Here is a 15,069-nt window from a genome sequence, read left to right on the forward strand (position 1 = left end):
TCCATAGATCTATTTTTCCTCCAATAGAAGATGCCATAGCCGAAATCACACAAGAGAAAACTAGGCTTGGCATGAGTAAGAACATTGATGAAGTGCTTGCCGTATTCAAACCCGACAACAATGTCAAAACCTATAAACCACCACACTTTGAAAAATAAGGAAACTATAGTGGAGGAAGAAAGATGATTGTATGTCATCATTGTTATGAGTCGGGTCACATCAAACCCGTTTGCCCAAAGCTAAATGGAACATTCAAGCCTAAAGTGGCTTCTCTTGAAGAATCTACCACCAACAAAGAAGATGAAGGCAAGAGTTGAGACCTCAAAGAAACACTTGGCCAAATATCTATGGCTCTACAACAAATTCTTAAAGCCACTTCCTCCGTATCGGGTGCGACCATTGCATCTACATCATCACCCGGTACATATTCTTGGATCTTAGACTCCGGAGCATCCTTTCATATGACCCCTCATGAAAATGCTTTAACCGATGTATGCACCAATTCAAAAGGTTCATGTGTTTCTATGGCCAATGGGACTTTTTTAAAAATCACAAGTATTGAAACACTTAACTCTAAAAAAACTCAAAACCTTTTTGTTCCAAAAGTAAGAGTTGTTTCAAAACTAAATTTGAATCTTTTTTCGGTTTCCCAAATTGCTGACCATGGATGTGAAATATCTTTCTTATCTAATGGTTGCTTTGTATAGGATCTCCAGTCCGGGAAGCAGATTGGGCAAGGCCATAGAAAGCGGGATCTCTACTATATGGATTATCTAAACCTTTCTACAAACTCTTTTTGTACTTATGTCCAAGATAAAAGCATTGAAACTTGGCATAAAAGACTTAGACATCCAAGTTATTCAAAAATGTATCTTTTTCCATTTGAAAACAAATTTTGTAAGAAAAAAGACATTAATTGCAAAGATTGCATTTTTAGAAAAATGAAGTCTATTTCATCTCCAACTAGAACTTTTCTTTCTACATGACCTTTTGAATTGGTGCACTCAGATGTTTGGGGTCCATCTCCGGTTATGTCTAAAGGTGGTTACTCTTACTATGTCACTTTCATCGATGACTTCACTAGATATGTTTGGATCTATTTTCTTAGTTGTAAATTGAAAGTGTTTTCCTTCTTTAAAGAGTTTCATATGAAAATACAAAAATCAATTTTAAAGTAATATATACATTCTTAGATCCAATTCCGGTGGAGAGTATTTGTCTACCGAATTTCAAAATTATTTAAAACAAAATGAAATTTATCATCAAAAATCATGTCATAGAACTCCACAACAAAATGAACTAGCGAAAAGAAAACATAGCATATTATCGAAACCGCTAGAACATTGCTTGTCTCTAAAGATATTCCAAAAAAAATTTGGGCCGAAGCCACATTAACCTTAACGTATTTAATCAATAGAAATGCCTTCTTCCAAATTAAAGAATGCCTCTCCTTATGAAAAACTCTTCAAATTTTCACCTGACTTCAATCGCCTTAGCATTTTTTTATTGTAAATGCTTTGTTCTCTTACATAAGAGAGATAAATTATCACCAAAAGCAATTGAATGTGTTTTTTTAGGTTACGGGGAAAATCAAAAAGGCTATAGGTGTTTTTATTTCAAAAATAACAAACTTTATGTTTCAAAAGGCGTGACTTTCTTAGAAGATGAGAATGGATTTGAAGAACTCGATAAAGCAAATGAAATCGACTATGTGTTTTTGCATGATCGTATGGATGATGTATGTGATGATTCTACGAATCATCTTGAAAGTATAGAGGATACTTGTGATGTATCCAATATTGATATACCACCACAAAATGGTGATATTAGTAATGAAAATATTAATGTTTACACCCGAAGAGATCAAGAAAGGCCTATTAGTGCTTTAGAGAAATTCTCTCAAATTAACGAATCTTTAGAAAAAAAACCTGTTAGGCGATCTTCTAGAGAATCAATATCACCTAATAGGTTTGTGACCTATGAGTCCCTAGCACCCAATTATCGGGCATGTTTAATAACCTTATATTCATATTATGAACCTGCTCATTATAATCAAGCCAAAACTCTACCACATTGGGTTGAAGCAATGACGATAGAATTAGATGCATTAAAAAAGGTTAATACTTGAGAAATAGTCAACATCCTTCCACATAAAAAACCTATTGGATGCTGATGGGTCTTTAAGGTTAAAACCAAAAGCGATGGATCCTTAGAAAGATATAAAGTCAGATTAGTGGCTAAGGGATATTCGCAAGAATATGAAATTGGCTATGAAGAAACATTCGTCTATGTAGCCTGAATGACTAGTGTTAGAACTTTAATAGCTGTCGCATCAACCAAAAAATGACCTATATATCAACTCGATGTGAAAAATACATTTCTAAATGAAAATCTAAATAAATAAGTATATATGGATCCACCACCCAGAGTTAATATTGGACAAGGTCAAACCCTTAAACTTTTAAAAGCTTTTTATGGTCTTAAACAAGCCTCCAAGGCTTGGTGTGATCGATTTAGTGATATCATGATTAAATTGGGATTTCATTCCTGTTATACTGACACTGTTTTCTTTGTTAAAAATGCAAGTACTAGTATTGTTATCTTATTACTTTATGTTGATGACATGATAATCACAGGAAATGATCAAAATAGTATTGTTAATGTTAAAAATATGTTAAAAAATAACTTTGACATGTTTGATTTAGGCTTCCTTAGATATTTTCTTGGCATTAAAGTTGTATATTCTCTCCGAGGATATATTTTATCACAGATGAAGCTTGTTGCAGATATATGTACTAAATCTGGCATTTCAGATAATAAAAAGGTAGAGACTCCAGAGGTAATTAATGCAAAATTAAGGTTGGAGGATGGGGTTCTTTTAGAAGATCCCACACCCTATAGACAACTCATTGGATCTCCCACATATATAACTATCACTAGACCAGATATCGCTCATGTTGTTCACTCTACTAGCCAATTTCAGCATGCCCCTACAACTGTGCATATGAGCATCGTGCTCCGGGTCATCCGATATATCAAAAACACCATAACTAAAGGGATATTTCTATCTTCATCTTCTTTGTTAAATTTACTTGCTTATATTGATGCAGATTGGGGAGATAACCCTAATGATAGAATCTCAACTACCGGATTTTGTATCTTTTTAGGAGATTCCTTAATTGCTTGGAGATGCAAGAAGCAACAGAAAGTCTCGTTATCTTCTACTGAAGTTGAATACTGGGCTATGGCGACTACTACAATGGAACTTGTTTGGCTTCAAAGCCTTCTCAAAGATATGGGGGTTGACATTACTGGAGCTTCAAAACTTTGTTGTGACAACAAAAGTGCCATCTATATTGCCAGCAATCACATCTTCCATGAGCGCATCAAACATATAGAGATGGATTGTCATTATGTTCGTGATGAATACCTACGAGGAATAGTTATTCTATCATATGTCATTTCAGAATATCAATTGGCGGACTTCTTTACTAAATCCCTTCCTGCTCATCGCTTCATGTTTCTTCTTGGCAAACTTTCGGTTATCTCCCCGTAAAGTTTGAGGGAGGGTGTTAAAATATGTATGTATATGTATATATATATATATATATGTATAATACCCGATAGGGGTATTTATGTCTTTTCACATAGTTGTTTTAATAAACAACTATTTTATTAGATTAGGTTTTTGTTCTTTATTTTTTCATGTTTTTCTTTTTTTTATTTTATTCAACACATGCCAAAAAGGGGCCCCACCATAGAGTCGTTGGGGCTCCCAACGACACTATGGGAGCCCCCTTTTTGGCCCTCCTTTTGGCTCCTCTTTTGAGGCCATTCTTTTTGTATAAATAGGGGTGAACCCCTTTGTATTTGTTAAGCTTTAATGCTCTCTCTCAATAAAGAGATTTTATATTTTAGTTTGTGCTTTTCTTAAAGCTTGTGTGTGTATTGTCCCATAATGGACTCGGCTATTATCTCTTTTGTTTTTTGTCCATTGTTGGACATTGTGAATGCTCTTAGCATTCTTTATTTTTCCGCATACTTCATTACACATAATGCAAATGAGAAAGAAATGTGCATTTTATATTTTATGGTTTTGTTTGCATAATTCTCTCTCTCTCTCTCATACATATATTTATATATATATATATATTAGCCATGTCCAAGTGTCTAGTTTTTTAGGACTCGCGGTGTCTAACACTTATTCCCGTGTTCCACACCGACACCCGTGTCAGTGTCCATGTAACATAGTAGTTAACATTGAATGCCATGAATTCAAAGTGTTGACTGCATGTTTACTATATCATAAAGTAGATAAAATGGGTCAAACTAATTCCTAGCTCCAGTTGACCATACTTTAAGTACCTAAGTACTAGTGTGGGCACAAAACAGATAGAGGGGGGCAGGTAGAACATAGAATTACCCATGTTACAAGGGTGTGAATATTTTCAAAACAATCAGGGATACAAGTTTTAACTATTTAAGGTCAAGCCTCTGTATAATCTTCACAGAGTTTGGATTGCTAGAGAAACTATCTTTACCATGTCTACAACACAAATTCATTTGTCCAAAATAGTGATAGCGAGTTGATGAAGCTCTTCCTCAAGGTACCCTTTGATTGCTCAAGTATTCTTCTCCTAACAAAAAGTTTTTCAATGTTGGGAAAAGTGCACTAACTTTTCACTACTGTTTGATTGCTCAGGACTTTTTCTCAACAAAATTTTTTGAGTGTTAGGAAAATGTAGTAATCTATGTGTTCGATTATCGACAGAGGTATCAAATGGTAGTGTTACAAATACACACACATGCATGCATATATATATAGGTCCAGTTTCAGATCCAGGTCCAGTCCGATCTCAAAATTGAGCTCAGATCCGATTGAGATATGAGCCTCTATGGTACTGGGTGAGGTGCAAACAAGTAAAATCTGCTGGTTTCCAGGTGAAAAGGATAACACTCGTTAGATTAAACCCAATTCTGACACATAGACAACCATTTTTGCCTATCCAGTTCCAACCTGGATCCCTATAAACCAAACAACTTTTGTTCCAGACCTGACCTAATTATGGAAATATACTATCCAAATCCAACAATTCAGGTCCATCAGACGAAGCTCGGAATAATATGATGCTGAAGAATTAGAATATTTAGGACATTAGGTGTGAAATAATAAAAAGGAACTATGAATTATGATGATGATGATGATGATGATGAACATCACCTGATGATCACTGTATTGAATTTATATTTAAGGCAGAAAACCATTCCAAAAAAATGAACAGACAGAAAAACTTCTTATGTTGCACTTATTAATTAAGAAAGAGCCCCAAAGGCCAAGACTTGTTAACTTGATTATACTGGATTTTGCTTGCAGCCAAAAAACAATTTCCAAGACAAGGTACAAACAATAAACAATAAATTGAAAATTGTATTTCTAAGAAAAATACCCAAGGACTGTGACTTGAAAGAGCAGAAATTTAAAGGTATATATCCAATTATCAAAAAAATGCACCAATGCATACCTCCCCAGAAGTGCCTCCATATCTGCTTCTTCAGCTTGTGAGACAAGGTCCCTTTCTACAGTTACTTTCAGGTCATGTTGTGCCATAACAGCTGCAGTGGGCCCAGCTTGAAAATTTGCTCGACTAGACACTGGGGGAGCATTTTCCTGAACCAGTTAATGCAAGAAAAAGATAAATAACATGTTCCAAAACTAAATTTCAAAAAGATTTATGATGCAGACACATCCATTCAGAGAAGGAAAAAGGAAAAATGAAAAAGGATTCTATGAGCAAAGACATAAAGCAATAACTAGGAAGTGGATCTTTTGTATCTACATATCATTCCATTCTTTCCAATGAGCAGCTGAGGAAAAGATGTAAGGCCTGTAGTGCAGCAGAAGAGTCATACTATCAATACAAATGTAATTTTGACAACATCCTGACAGGTTTAACTAAGAAGAATGATACATATCTCCCTCACGTATGTGGCCAGGATATTTTTGTCTGTTTTTATGTAGCCATGACTGCTTTCACTTTTAAACACAACAGGCACAAACAACATGCACCATAAACAGTATAACAGCTAGATTGGTAGTAAGACACCACCTATCAAGCAAGAATACGCCTTCCATTCAATCAGCAAAAACTTGGGGTGACAGATGTGGAAAACATAGAAAATCAAATGACTGCAAAGAGCAGAATAAGTTCAATTAAGGCAAGCGTGCCTTCAAGAGATAAATACCACTCTTCCTATGTTAGAATTTCTACTGCAATCTCTGGGAGCCCAAGAAATTTAGTAGGAAATCTCTGACTTGATATTATTACAAAGCTTCTAAATCACTTCATATTTTGAAACTTTGAGCCAAAGCTGAATAATAATAGTGCCACAAACTACAAAGATAGTAATGATCACATTTTGAATTTGTCAACTGAATAGGGATAAAATAATAGGCAAAGATAGTGATGGCAATTTATTAATTCTCTTGCATTTATCTGTACGTGCTACTAGTTATGGCAGTGCATCCATTCCTTGCATTTGTCTGGGTGTCCTATTCATACAATTGATTTTGTGGACACAAAAAATGAACAGAAAATGAAACAGACCAGCCATGTTCATTGTTAAACCTGCGTACTTCTGATCAAGATAGTAGATATCAAATTACAAGCAGCTACACGTGACAGAGCATAAGAACACATTTGTGAGAAAATTGAACTATAACCATGCATAAGAACATGAAAAAGCTGGCATGTGCACACATATACACATTTGCACACAAATTAGAACACATAAGAAAGCAAAATAAAAGATATTAATATTTACTTGCTTGCTATATCTACAAACATTCACACATGAAATTACGAAGTCGCAGAGTTGACCACTTGAATATGATGGCTGGACGGATAGTCGGACCATCATCTGAGGGATCTCAGTTAGAATCCCACCAGGACCTACTACACTCTTGGCTATGAGAAAAGAAAACAAGAGGGAGAAATGGGTCAGACCTTTGCCCAAATGGCCATCTCCACAACATCTAGTCCAGTGACCTTTGGGAGGCGACCCAAAATTTCTCTGCACATACTTAAGATGCAGACGAGAAAGCGATTTCTGCAAAACAGGCAAAAAAAAAATGAATCCGATATGATAAACTTATTTAACTCACTAATGCTAGCATCTTCCACATAGATATTTCCGCACAAGAGTTCACAGTGGAGAAAGAAGGGAACAAAGTAACAAAACAACTGCCCGTACTTGCATAAGTTAATTATTAAATGGAATAAATAACCATGTTCCCTTAGTGAGTAATGAAGACCAAAAGAAACCTACAAAATCCTAACAATATAAAAGAGGGGAAAAGCATCATCGTGTTCACTTAGCAATCACCTATCGTCGATGTTGCGCAAAGTCCATTGTGGGGGTGAAACACTCTGGCTTCTAAGGTTATCAAATCCCTTAATCAACAGTAGACCAAAAGCATTAGCTTAGAAACATGCAGAATTTCTTCTCAACTCACAAATCAATATCTCCAAACAGGTTTCATACAAACCAAATTATAAAAGGCCTCAACAGACTAAAGATACTATCATAAGTATAAGAATACAACTTACCAGCATAAATGTGCAACCACTGTTGTCATTTGGAATAACTTCCACTCTAGAAAGATGCTTAACCTTGTAGAGTTTTGCAGGCTAAATATAAACAAGCAGCATAAAGTTATTAACATTCGCTGATCTTGGAAGCAAAATAATGCTATAGGGAACAAAAAATGCAGACTAATATACCATGTTCGCTAGTTTGATTTAAAAGAATTACATTTGACATGTAAAGACATAATGCATCTTGTAGATCACTTTAAAATCAGGTATGGTTGCCAAACAAATTATCAAAATAATGGAAGTACAAAAGCACCATCATTCATCATTCTTCACAGTATAGCCAAAAATTGACATTAAAATGTCTGCAAAATATTAAAATATCATGATAAGACCACAATATTCGCAAGACACAATATAATTAGATCACAGACAAAAAGGGTTTTAAGATGCAAGGGTCAGTGTAAGCATGTCAGATAGACAAAAACAACATATTCAAAAGAGTTACAAGACAAGCTAAAAAGGCAACATGAAACACATAGAAGATTTAACATATTTCATGCTTCAAGCTTCCTTAGGATTATAAGCATACATAAGGAATTAAATGTTACCCAGCAAAAAATACCTCCAGAACACCTCCAGATGCATATTTCAGAACACGAAGAAGAGCCTTCGTCCGTTGCCCCTTTGATTTGGCTGCAAAAGCCATACAGATTAATGCTTCAGTTTCAAGCCCAACATACAACAAGAACTGATCATATATTCTAGTTCCATAACCCAAGTATCAAAGGCAGAGTGACATCGACTATGATAACCTAAATTAATATGGAAAATATGGATAACAACCTTTACAATATCATCCTCTGCTGTATTTTAAATTGAAATGCCAAATCCAGGATTTAGAAACCCTTAGATTTACCAAATCATTCAACTGTTTGGAATCCATTTTTTAGGATTCCAGCTGGAGTTGGCATGTTCTTGCCAAATACCAGATCACAAACAGCCAACTATTCATTGCAGTAGAATGCTTCCTTGCACACCTTACAAACAGAGAACCATTTATATTGAATTACAACATAATTTCTGCTGCAAAAAACAGAAGGGAAATTTCCATGATAACCAGATGGAAAATTTACACAAAATAACTACAATGAACCTGTATAAGCATCATATGCACTTTCATTATGATTATCATGATACACAAGAAACACATTATTTACCTTTGCAAGCATTCAGTGTAATCTCATTCACAATAATATAATCATGAATGCTTTCACCCAACAAGTTACGAAGATGAGAGCAGGCAGAAAGAAGGTTACCAGCATGGCAGAATTGATCATATACGTTTGCAAATTTCATATCACAAAATGCTCACAGAGCATCAGGATAGACCACGATGCGCATATGACGATATAATGCAGCTCCATGTACGAAAACTCTTTCAAGCATTCTGCCAAACATTTTGCATGCGTCCCTGATCGAGCTGCATGCATCATACATACCAACAACTCAACAAGGGGTTTAAGAATCCATCTTCAGAACGTTTAAATGGCTCTATTTCCTTTCTGGTACAAGAAACATGGGAGATGGGAACGCTCGGAGCGGAGAGCGTTGATGATTCGGCAAATCGTCTCCGACGCCCTCCGACTTCGTTTCACGCAGCCCCGCGGGGGAAAGCCATTCCCCAGTGGGAGTGGTCGGACTGCGTTTTGTAAAAGTGCGGGTCCCACGGGTGGGCCCCACGGAAACGATAGGCTTACGCGTGCAAAGCGGGTCGGATGTATCTGATCCGAGTCAGACATGTTATTTTAGGAGTTGGATCCTTGAAGTAAGATCTGAATGTGCATTTTGTTCGGTTTCACTGTTTCAGATTGTTCAGACTCGGATTGGATTCTGTTCAATATTGTAAGTCGGATCTAATCTGGGTTTGGATTAGAATTTCACCTATTTGTATTTTTTACCTGTAAATAGCTTGCCTTTTTACATTTTTTTTACTGGATCCAGTGTTTCCACCCGTAGTTGGATCCAGATTCAACCTTACCTCATAGGATCTGTTTCAGATTCGGATTTGAGACTGGCTTGAACCCGATCCATTTTCACCCCTAGGAAGTGAAGTTTGTTTCAGTATCCGTGGGAAAGATCTCCCATTTCATACCAAAAAAGCCATATGAAATAGGGTGAAACAAACGCCCAACATTCTGATCATGACTAGTGTACCACGAATTTTTTAACAAGATTAACCCCTGTTGAAGGAAATATTAATTCATGATAATGAGGATCAAATCTTCTAAAAACTAGACCGTAGACAGTATGCCTGAACTTTCACATGGTCTTTTTTGTTGATGAACCTAATTAGCTACTCTATTCCTTTACAAAGTAGAGCTGCTCCCAACTTCTTACAAGTAATTTGATTGTTTAGGACATGGAAAAAGTTGAATAAACTGATTTGTTCACATAAAATGCTTGAAATATGGATTAGCCTAGGCAAGTTTTACCTCATACAAAATAATCGATAACCTCTTGTCAGAGGTTGATGCCTGTCTCAATGAAGGTTTTACCTTATATAAATATTAATGTACGACTTTAGCACAAGTCCAGGCTCATTAACAGCTGACTATTTCTAGTTAGAAAAGTACACTTTTTACAAAAGCACTATTTCCAGTTACAAGTTTGTTGACCACAATATTGTTTGTTAGTAATAGCAAAAACCTCTCTTTCTCTCATGCAAGAGGCCATGGATTCAAATCACACCCCTTTCCCTTTACCACCTTCAATTAAAAGAACAAACTGTTTTCCCAAGCATGAATCAAGCACGACCCAAACCTGTACCAACCCAAGCTTGACCAGTCAAGGCTAGGGTCAAGATTGTCTTATGTGCAGCCTTAGCTGTCTATTTATGCTACACAAATGCCCGATTTTGTCTCTCGTACTGTATTTCCTGATTTACTAATCATATTCAAAACTCCAAAAAGATGGTTGTATCTCCTTGAAGTATAATTGAGTGGACATGGGGAATCGATAGCAAAATGAAAGGAAAGATAAGCTATTGTACCATCACTCATGAATATTATGGAGGCACGTACATGATTATAGGGGAGGGTGGTGTATGTTCGCCCCGATGATTCACTGAATCCCATGTCTGTGTTCGGGGTCTGAATGAGCACCACGTATACAAGCACATGAGGCTCGTATTCCCGTGTATGTTGACATCACTTAGCATTTGAGTCTGGTGTGGTTGCAAATACTTAAGTACCCTTTCTTGTTATTCTTCTCATAAAGCAATGGTTTGAGAAAATGATAAAAATGTCATTCATTCAAAAAAGAAAAAACAAACAGTTCAAAAAAAGGACAAACATGTCCTCAATCCAGAAAGTCAAGGATGATGTTGACTCTTCAAAGTCTACCCAGCGAAACGAACCTTAATCGTTTCGCCGATGGTAATCCGGCGAAACGATGGTGAGCCGACGATCTGATGGTGAGCCGACGATCCGATGGTCATTCGACGAAACAAACCTGAGCCATAAAAATGTCCGTTTGAACTTTTCATCGTCATCTTTTTCTTCTTCCTTCTCCGTAAAACACTGTAAAACCCTCTCTCTCTCTAGAGAAGAAATCAAGGGAGGTAAAGAGTTCCTCCTGGAGAAGGCCATGAACATCAACCCTCTCACTCTTTCTCCCTTCTCTCTCTACTTCTGTGCACATCCAACAGACGATCCTACATTGCTCCATTAAACACTGACTGACCTGCACACTAACTGTAGCATCGTTCAACTTGATGAGTTATGGAGCCTGATTCATAGTTTTTTCCCTTACAGGAGGGGGTTTGGGGGCTCCTCCCAGCGTGGGTAACATCATTCAACTTGATGTGTTGTGGAACCTGATTTAGAGTTTTTGCCCTTACAGGAGGGGATTCTGGGGGCTCCCCCCCCCGACGCGGATCTCGGCGGGGGGCTCCAGGGGGGGGCGCCCCTGGCGGGGGCTCGGGGGGCAGCGCCCTCCGGACCAAATTTTTGTTGGGCTTTCCAACAGCGAATTATAGTATTATCGGGTTTTCCTACAGTGATTTGTAGTATTTTCGGGTCTCCAACGAGCCCCACAACGATTTATAGTGTTATCCAGCTTTTCAATAGCGATTTGTAGTGTCTTCCCCAAATCACTATAGTGATTTGTAGTGTCTTCTGCAAATCATTATAGCGATTTGTAGTGTTATTCAGTAAGCAAATCATTGTAAATCGCTACCCGAATTAGGACCAACTTGTCAGGGTCATATCTCTCTAACTGGAGGTCATATTCCAAATCCGTAAAAAGTGGTGTCTTCGTTATTGAGTCTAGTTTATTTATGTAAAATTTCAGTGATTTCTATTGTCATTTCATTCTCCATTTTAACTAAAAACCAGACCTCTATTATTTTGTGTTATTTGAGTTGTACAACACCATTCTCGCTTGACATCCATATCTTGATTCTGACAAGCTCCTTGTTGGATTTTCCATTGATTTTTTCCAACCTTGCTTGGAACAAAAATATGTCTTTCTCACCACGATACCCTATGCATTTTTTGACCATGACACCTGGGACCCGTGCCGGAGGGAGCCCCTGGACCCCCCTCCTGTAAGGGCAAAAACTCTAAATCAGGCTCCACAACGAATCAAGTTGAACGATGCTACCCACGCTGGGAGGAGCCCCCAAACCCTCCTCCTATAAGGGCAAAAACTCTAAATCAAGCTCCATAACGAATCAAGTTGAACGATGCTATTCACGCTGGGAGGAGCCCCCAAACCCTCCTCCTATAAGGGTAAAAACTCCGAATCAGACTCCACAACTCATTAAGTTCAATGATGCTACCCACGCTGGGAGGAGCCCTCAGACCCCCTTCTGTAAGGGTAAAAACTCTGAATCAGACTCCATAACTCTTCAAGTTGAATGATGCTACCCGCGCTGGGAGGAGCCCTCAGACCCCCCTTCTGTAAGGGTAAAAACTCTGAATCAGACTCCACAACTCTTCAAGTTGAATAATGCTACCCACGCTGGGAGGAGTCCTTAGACCCCCCCTTTCTGTAAGGGTAAAAACTCTGAATCAGACTCCACAACTCTTCAAGTTGAATGATGCTACCCATGTTGGGAGGAGCCCCCAGACCCCTCTCCTGTAAGGGTAAAAACTCTGAATCAGAATCTACAACTCATTTAGTTGAATGATGCTACCCACGCTGGGAGGAGCCCCCAAACCCTCCTCTTGTAAGGGTAAAAACTCTGAATCAGGCTCCAGAACAGTCAATGTGCAGGTCAATCGGTGCTTGATGGAGCAATGTAGGATCTTCTGCTGGATGTGCACAGAAGCAGAAAGAGAAGGGAGAGAGAGTGAGTGAGAGGGTTGATGTTCATGGCCTCTTCCAAGGAAGATTTCTTTCTCGGATAATCCTGCAGTGCAGAGACTGGGTCTTAAATAATTATCTTCGGGGCACTTAAGTCTTTACAACCACTCCTTTTCAAGAATCGTCATTTTTTTTTGCACCAATGGAGGAGAGAGTACTTAAGTCTTTGCAATCGCATCAAACTCCAACGCTAATTAATGCTGACAAACATGGAGATACGAGACGCACATGCTTACATACGTGGTGCTCTTTGGGACCCCCGAACATGAGATGTAGCTAACTCCCCTGTTCGGGGGGGGGGGGGGAGATATAACCTGCTTCGTGATTATAAGCCAAGGAGCAGAAGAGAAAAAGTACCCCTAATCAAACAAATATTGCATAGCCATAGAATGACAAAAAATAGGTGAAAAAGACAACGACTGTGATGTCATAAACTATTCACAAACGCTATAAAAACACTATAGTGACCGTAACCCATTACTTTGGATAGAGTTTCCAACTTGGGTATATACCCAATCCTAGAAAAAGCAGCACCCATATGTCTTGATTGACTGATACCACAGTTGCATTACATTTATTTCCAATTTTGCTAAACCACACACCACAAATAAGCAACACCAGCGTGTTTGTCCCTTTAACAAGTGACCAATTTAAATAAAGGAATCAATGTTAAGCAAGTAAGCCCTAGCACTTTTTTGTTCTTGTTTTTAACTAGCATGGAGGAACTACCGCTATAGTTTGGACGTTGATAGGTGATCGGGGCCGAGTAGTTTACAAGTACTTGGGTCACACAACATAGAAAATCGCTACCGCGTGCAGTAATTTTTCGTGTAAAACACAAAACATATAAAGTTGCTGCAGTGTAAAACACAAAATCATAGAATTCGCTACACGCACAGCGATTTTCTGTGTTTTGTTGCCCGAGTATTTTGTAAAGTATTCGGGGCCTGATCACTGGATCTGCTCCGTCCCAATATCCAAACCATGGACCAAAGTCAGGATCCGCAGTTTAAAACTCTAGGACTTGCGGCAAAGGACACGCTCCCGGTATCAAACTCCCCACCTCCTCCAACCGGAAAGCGTTAAGCGGTCAACAGCGAAGCCCCATTCCTCCAAAACCCATCACTAGCGAGTAATAATCTCAACATGATCTCAGAAACACACAAAACAAATGGACCAGAAGCGACTCCAGTTTTTAATCGGAAACAAAACTTGCGTAACTTCACTCAATTAGAAACCAGAATTGCACCAAAATTCAGGTAAAAAATAAGTTCATCCAGATCTCCATGACGACATCCTTTTACGGATCAAATAGAAAGAATGCATCACTACAGCAAAAAAGAAAAAACAATTAAGCAATTCTACCATATCTCACAACCAAAGAAACAATCCAACACTGATCCCAGAAGGCCAAAAACGCACACAAAGCCATTGCAATTTCACCAATTCCTCACGTTTGACGTTCAGGAGCAAGCAGAAGGCAATCACCCTAAACTCAAGAAAAAAAGAAAAAAAATTGGGTTAGAGATAGCGTACAGATGAGAGCCAAAACTCTAGGCTTGGAGACGTGGCGGCCCAACCTGCCGGACTTGCCCCACATGCCGCGACTCTTGGCCACCCGCACAGCCATGACGACCTTCTGACCGGTGCCCTCCAGGGCGGTTGCCACCGCTCTCGCGAGCTCCTCATCGTCCCCTCCGCCACTGCCCGACTTCCCCATCGTCTCTCTCTCTCTCTCTCTCTCTCTCTCTCTCTCTCTCTCTCTCAGATCGCGATCGCGCGCTCTGCAGCAGCGTGGATCCGAAGCGCGGCAAAGTCGGTTTATATAAAAAAGTGCGCCTTCGAGCCGTTGGGCCGTTGCTGACTTGGCTCTGGCTCACCAGGGAAAGCGGGGATCCGACCCTGTTGGGCCCTCCCGAATACAACCGGATTCCTGATTCAGGTAGGTAGATATGTAAACGAGTTGGACTGGAGTCGGATCTAGGCATTACCAAGTCCGGCCTAATCGGATTCAATTGGATTTGGATTATTTAAAGTCGGAGTTGAATGGGATCAGATAAAATCGAATTGAGATCCAACTAGCTACATATATTAGGACTCGGATCTT

General features: G+C 38.6%; 1 protein-coding gene across 1 annotated transcript in view; it reads right to left on the minus strand.

Annotated features, from left to right (window-relative positions):
• Positions 1 to 9,089, minus strand: part of LOC149835149 (exocyst complex component SEC3A-like) — a 59,144-nt gene extending 50,055 nt beyond the window's left edge. Inside the window, exons 1-6 of the mRNA XM_090010424.1 lie at positions 8,912 to 9,089; positions 8,218 to 8,288; positions 7,608 to 7,688; positions 7,384 to 7,451; positions 7,005 to 7,107; positions 5,523 to 5,668 (exon numbers count right to left, since the gene is read on the minus strand). Of these exons, the coding sequence (XP_089866550.1) occupies positions 5,523 to 5,668; positions 7,005 to 7,107; positions 7,384 to 7,451; positions 7,608 to 7,688; positions 8,218 to 8,288; positions 8,912 to 8,951 (509 nt within the window). The 5' untranslated portion in view covers positions 8,952 to 9,089. The remainder of the gene's footprint in view (positions 1 to 5,522; positions 5,669 to 7,004; positions 7,108 to 7,383; positions 7,452 to 7,607; positions 7,689 to 8,217; positions 8,289 to 8,911) is intronic.
• Between the last annotated feature and the right edge of the window lie 5,980 nt (positions 9,090 to 15,069).

This window comes from Nuphar pumila, chromosome 6, assembly GCF_984573655.1.
Source record: "Nuphar pumila chromosome 6, dmNupPumi1.hap1.1, whole genome shotgun sequence".
Taxonomy (NCBI): domain Eukaryota; kingdom Viridiplantae; phylum Streptophyta; class Magnoliopsida; order Nymphaeales; family Nymphaeaceae; genus Nuphar; species Nuphar pumila.